The 6,614-nt window shown below is 38.1% G+C and overlaps 1 protein-coding gene across 1 annotated transcript; it reads left to right on the plus strand.

Annotated features, from left to right (window-relative positions):
• The first annotated feature begins 567 nt into the window (after window positions 1-567).
• cish (cytokine inducible SH2-containing protein) lies at window positions 568-4,444 on the plus strand. Its single transcript, XM_060867965.1, has 3 exons — window positions 568-1,106; window positions 1,586-1,749; window positions 2,285-4,444. The coding sequence occupies exons 1-3, from the start codon at window positions 1,087-1,089 to the stop codon at window positions 2,773-2,775; spliced, it is 675 nt and encodes a 224-aa protein (XP_060723948.1). The 5' UTR covers window positions 568-1,086; the 3' UTR covers window positions 2,776-4,444.
• Window positions 4,445-6,614: the final 2,170 nt, after the last annotated feature.

Here is a 6,614-nt window from a genome sequence, read left to right on the forward strand (position 1 = left end):
TATCCACTTTATACACACCATACTGCATAAGCTACTAACAGCTTATTGGTTAACTAGAGAAGAGCTGTGGACCAATGGAGATTTTTGGAATTGATGTTTTTTTTGGAATTGCAAGGATCAATTGAAAAGACCAATGAAAATTGAAGCGGGAATGAAAAGAAAATTAATTTACGAGAAAAAATAGCAGAAAGAGCAAGAATGTAATAATGGGAAATAAAATTGTATTTTTAATTCCTGGTATATATATATTTTAGTTTTTTTAATGTTGTATTCAGTCCGCATGTTTTGTTTTATTTACGTCTACGACACTTATGGTGTGAAATTATGATCGCTCTGATACACTGAAACGAGTCGGAATTGCCGTCACTAGTTAAACAGCAAACAGCGGCTAAGCCATGGAGGCAGATCGCGTAACGCTGATTGGCTGAAGGGACCAGCGCGGAGGCGGCGCTTCAGAGAAAAGACCAGTGCAGTGATTGGTCGGAGTCTGTAGATCGCTCGGTTTTTCCTGGAAAGTTCTTACGAGAATCTCCTAGGAAGTGCTTGTCGCTATGCAGTGTTTATGAGGAGGGAGAAGGAGGAGGGGAGGATGAACCGCTTTACATTTTGCAATAAAATATTTTATGACTGAACACATCCCACATTGCAACTGAAACATTATGAAATGAACACTTTTGATCCATGGGTTTGCAGAAACTGGCTAAAATGGGAGTTATACCCGGAATGATTGGGGGCGACTCTGAGAGAAAGTCACTGATGGCGTCATAGGCGCTGAGACGCGCGTCGATACGGAGAAAAGTCTTTCCTGGAACTCAGGCGGAATCAGCACACCAAAGCCCACAGTTGTTTCGGCTACACTTTTAGGCTGGTAACCGGCTGAAACTCTTCATTAGCGAAAATCGTACCGGATGCCACATCTTTCAGCCACGTCTTTGCTCCAGGGTTATTGATTTTGAACGTCGGCGATATTCACATAGAGAGCTGCTGTAGTGTAAGAGAGGCTCTGGGGAAGGTTTTTAAACAAGCACAAGCTCAGGAAACTTTCAGAGGCGTTTGAGGAATCTGACTGAAGCCTTCACTCATACGATGATCCTCTGCGTTCAAGGGTGAGTACTGCTGGATCCACCAAGGACATTCAACAGAAACAGATCTTCTGATCGACAGCTCTTACAGCTTTAGTTGTTCCTATTTATTCGCATTGTGGGATCAGTGACTTCAAAGAATGGCTTTATTGCAGTCTTTAGGTTTTCACTAGTGCCTTTCCAATATCACTAGTACCTTTCCAATATCTTTCCAAGTATTACCAAAATTTATATAGTCATTTATTTCAAGGATCAGGTTGACTTGGTTATTATTATGTGCTGTATTCCTGCCATTCAGCTCAGCACCGCAGTAAATCAATAGACAGACAGCTCCAGAACAAAGGGCTTCTCTGCCTCTATGATCCCCTGCCAGATTTGATTCTTTCCATTTATAAAAATAGCAGCAGATGCAGTTGTGAATAATACTCATGCGCCTTGGTGTCATTCTAAAGAAACCTTTAGATCTCTGGCCCTTTGATGATGTGTTTTGTTTTTTTGTCCAGTCCCAGAGCCCTGTTAGGAGACTCACAGTCTCAGGTGGTTCCACTCGGGGTTTCGGTCCTCTCTTCCTCATCAGCACATTGTCTTCAAAGCACCCCGAAGTTCTGGGAACCCAGTAAAGACCTGTGCACCATCACCAGCAACTTCTGTTACCTCGATGCATCAGGTAAATTTAAAAAGGTTTCAAAATTCTTTACTAACACACATTCCAGTCTTGCAATAAATATATCCAAGCACACAGATTACATTTATAGGCATAGTATAATGACTGTATGATCATGGGTTTGGAATAAGAGCTATATTTCCATACAGCCTTAGAACCGTTATAGGAAATGGACAAAATGGCAGCTGCAGAGGGCATGCTGTAGCACACATCTTGGATATGATGTAGGCCTGTTGAGTCATAAAAATTGCGTTTTAAACCTTTCGTGCAAAAATCTACACTTGCATTACTTATATTTATTCTTTTGTCTGCTGCGATTATACAGTATGACTTACAAGCAAAGGTGAACTCAATCCAATCATGAACCTAAGCAACTGACAGTCTAGAAGCTCCTTGTTGATCAAGGGCCTAGAAGTTTCTCTGGCAGATCAGGAATTTATACTCATAACTGTTCCAGTTGTTGGCACTTTAACCACCAAGTTACCAGTTTTGAGATAATTATCCTCAAATTTGATGGATTTTTTTCTTCTTTTTTTAGGGTGGTACTGGGGCACCATCACAGCCAGCGAGGCACATTCACTCCTTGAGGCGGCCCCAGAAGGCACATTCCTCATTCGGGACAGCAGTCACCCACTCTACATGCTGACGTTATCGGTTAAAACAGTACGCGGCCCCACTAATGTACGCATTGAGTACAGTCACGGGCGCTTCCAGCTAGATTCGAGTTCACCAGCCCGAGCACGCCTGCTTTCTTTTCCTGACGTGCTGAGTCTGGTTCAGCACTATGCTACCTCAGCAAGGGGACGTGACACTGTTCAGGACAAAGAGTGTGATAATGTAACTCCCCTGGTACCTAAGGAGTGTGCTGTGCTGCTTAAGCTGAAACGTCCACTCCGCCAGCCTCAGGCTTTTCCATCCCTACAGCATCTTGCTCGCTTGGCTATTAATCGGTATACAACCTGCCCAGAGAAGCTGCCTTTACCAAAGCCATTACTGCAGTACTTACAGGAATACCCTTTCCAGCTCTGACATCACCATGGAAACACCAACTTGAACATAAAAGAACACTGATGTCATTATGAAAATGATTCAGGTGAAAGCTCATTTCCAGAGAAATGGGGCTTTGACTCACTAACTAATGGTGGCTATATTTAAAGTGAAAGAACACTTTTTTTCTCTTTTGCTTGTTCTGATTAATTTATTCATTGTACAACTTTTTTTTCCCTGTGGGATAAAATTAGATTTCCTGTTCCCAAATACTGAGTAAATCGGAAATTCACTGGAATCTAAAATTTCAAATGACAAAAACCGAAAAAGATGTTTGCAGCTAATTCTGATGTTGTCTGTAGGTTATACTGTAATAGCTTTCATTACACCATATACTTTTAGATGAACTTTAAAAAAGACATTGAGACTACTGTGGGTTTGATTCTCCTTACACCATACCCTATCCCTAGTCACATCTCTTTACAGTGATCGATTACAAAATGAAAGCTACACAATTTTCCCCATGGCGTGAGCTACAACACTAATGTATCTAAGCAAAAGATGCATATAGAGCTGTTTAGCATAGTTAAAACTCCATGCTTAAGTCATCACACACTTGCCTAAAACTATAGTGTTATCAGAAATGGAATTATCGTGATTTCAGGCACTGTTTGACAAAAAAACCATCAAAAATGACTTTGTGACGTTAAAGACGGTATAAGCAGACATTCTGAAGACAGAATAACTAGTTCATTAGAGAATACCACTCTGCACTACCCTCAGACTCAGACTAGCTACTTTAGCTAGCTACAGAGTGATTCACAAAGCAGGAGTTAGCCAAAATAAACAAGGTTTTTACCTCAGGTTCACTGATCACAGGTAGATTTTATAGAAAAAGCAGATTTAGGTGCGTTTTTATAATAATCCTTTATTTTCCTTATCAGTTTTTCACAGTTTTTATGGCTTGTGGCTGTAATTCCAAGCCAGTTTGCTACAGTAAACATTCAAAACCTGAGGAAGTCTGTGAAAATGTTTAGAAGAATGATTTATTTGGTTATTGCATCCTAAAACACAACACAGCTACTGTAGCTAGTTAACGTAACACAGCTAGTTATTGTTTACGTTAGCAATATGTTCAGTGTACAGTTGTCACACAAAGTTTGAAAAAGAATATTAATCGTTTTTCATTTTAGTTTTCAATTTTTTAGAAAGTCAAATTATTAAAGAAACTACCGTAATTAAGGAATTGTTAATGATATTACTTAACAATTATATGACAAGCGTGTGATTATTTTGGAGTTGCTTGCACAGTGCTAAACTAGCAACTACTGTAGAAGCCTCTGTTACTTAGCAAATATCAGAACATAATCTGGCAGACAAACAACTGTGGTTAGAGAAAATTTGTGCAAATTTCATTGTTGTCCTGTTCTTAAATTCGTAACTTCTAAAGAGTCTCAAGGGTGAGGGGCTGCCAGTTGATCTTCACAGCTTGAAACATGGCAGCCAAATGCACACCAATGTTAAGTCATAGCCCTGTCTTGTCTCTTTTTCTTTCATCCTTTTTACTTTTTCTACACAAAATCTGTTCTGGTACATACTGCTATATAATCAGTCCAGAATAATTTATTTTTTCTATAACCACAATGTGGGTGTTTGTATATATTTATGGACAAAGATCCTTTTTTTGTAATAAAAGAAAAATACTGAACCATTCAAGCTCTTGTGTGATCTTATTAAATATATTTTATATATTGATCTGACTCTAGAAATGATTTCTTATACTTAGCGTAACATGTTATGTTTAATCAGGACACATAAACAACAATAAGAGGTATTACGTGTATATTATTTTATATCCAGTTAATCTCTAGTTGAGTTGGCAATACAGTATCTATGTTTGAGGACTGAAGCGTGAGGAGCTTTACAGTGACAAACTAGTCTTTGTTTTTTTTTCCTAGACCCAGCATAGAGCTCTAGGAAAACAAGGCAAATCTGGGAAAGAGGATGAGCTGAACTGCATTAATAAATAACAGAATTTCAGTCAAATCACTTGTCTTCTGGGTATTAGATTCTCAGTAACCACCTGCAGGGATGATCAAATTGGTTTTCCACACGCAATCGGATTACTTTCATCAACATCAACAGAACCAGCATGACAAAGGTGAAACCATTCAAATACAATGGTATGTATGGAATTAATCACAATTTACTCATAAGCATTTTTAAAATCACACTGCAATCCCCTTATTCACTTGTCTATTTCCAAACAGTCTGTTTCTTTAAAAGATTATTTAAAAAAACAAAAACAAAACTAATCTGGCAATCAAATTCATGAAATAGTGGGACAGAAGTTAATTGCTTAGATATGGCAGAGGCAAAGAGAGGGACTGAGTGTGTGTGTAAAAGAGAGAGGTTACAAAGCTGTAAAAGAGAGAGGTTACAAAGGTCCCTGGTTGAAAAAAACAATATTATTACCAAAAAAAAATTTGTATCTTACACATTTCATGACCTTATGGAAAAAAGTATTCACCAGTTTACTCTCGAACAACTTTCTTCGATTTTGCTTTTATTAGAATTTTAACTGACGCTGATGCAAGGTTATATGAACTGTATCTGATGTTAACATGAATGTGTTTACAAGAGAAATATCAGCTACACTGGGTTTTATACAGCTTTGTTCAAAGCTTCTACAGACAATTAACCTGCATGTCTGTTTGTCTGACAGTTAAACAAAACACAGTGTACACTTGAAAGAATATTGTAGGGAAATATGTCTTTTTGCCTGTGTGTGTATGTATGTGTTTGTTCAGGAGCGAGAGAGCATGCGGCAGACTGCCAGCTGTTTCTCAGAATGCACAGTGCTTCTAGGGAAAGGCTAGCGCAGCATTGGGAGGGGGGAGTTCTCAGAAACTGCTACAATAATTACCTTCAGCCTACTGCACCCTTCCACACACATACACAAGCTCATAGAACACAGTCTCACCACAATAAACTATAACCACATGCAAGAACCTTCAGCCAGACATGCAAGTGTAAGAAGCAGTGCACAAGATGGTTTAGAAGGACGAGAAAAGGAGAAAACAACAACGGCAACAAGCAGAGTTGTTTATCTAGGTTGCCAGGTATTCAGTATTACAGAAAAAAAGCACTGGTATGGCTTTGAGTTATGTTTATATGCCTTAATGACATGTCACACTACAAGATTACTAACAATCAAAACTCCACACTGCACAGAGCTTCACAGAGTCCTCAGATTCCTCACACTAAAAGAGCAGTCCAGAATAATACCTCACACACTGTGATCAGTGTGCCTGACTCTCAGAAGCGGGGATTTCGCAGAACTTCTCATGAACAAACGTGAACACAGATCAAAACACATGGCAGACGAGTTCAGTTTGACCATCAATGACTAAATCTTCCATGAATTTGAAAATGAACTGTTTTATTATTATTATTATTATTATTATTATTATTACTACTACTACTACATATACAAGACAGACTTCTGCTTTATGACTGCTGTATTCAATCAGGATATTAAGCAGAAAGTGCAGCAAAACAAAAAAGGGAATAAAAATAGATATATAAACATGTATTTAAAAATTTAAACCGAGTTCAAATGTTCTACTATTGAAATAAATTACATTGCAACACTGGAAATTTGAGTGGCAAAAAATGGGAGTAAATGTATTTTAAATACACAGCTGACAAAATAATTTAAGGAAAAAAAAATCCTTTATAGTATTAGTGATAAATAAAATAAATAAATAAATAAAATAAATAAATACAGCTCTGTAAAAATACAGCTGGAGCTCAGTCAGTTTTTTATAATGTCAGTGGACTACATCATATTTTTTGCTCAAGTGCATAGCTGCAGTGGT

Source organism: Tachysurus vachellii, chromosome 4 (assembly GCF_030014155.1).
Source record: "Tachysurus vachellii isolate PV-2020 chromosome 4, HZAU_Pvac_v1, whole genome shotgun sequence".
NCBI classification, from domain to species: Eukaryota; Metazoa; Chordata; class Actinopteri; order Siluriformes; family Bagridae; genus Tachysurus; species Tachysurus vachellii.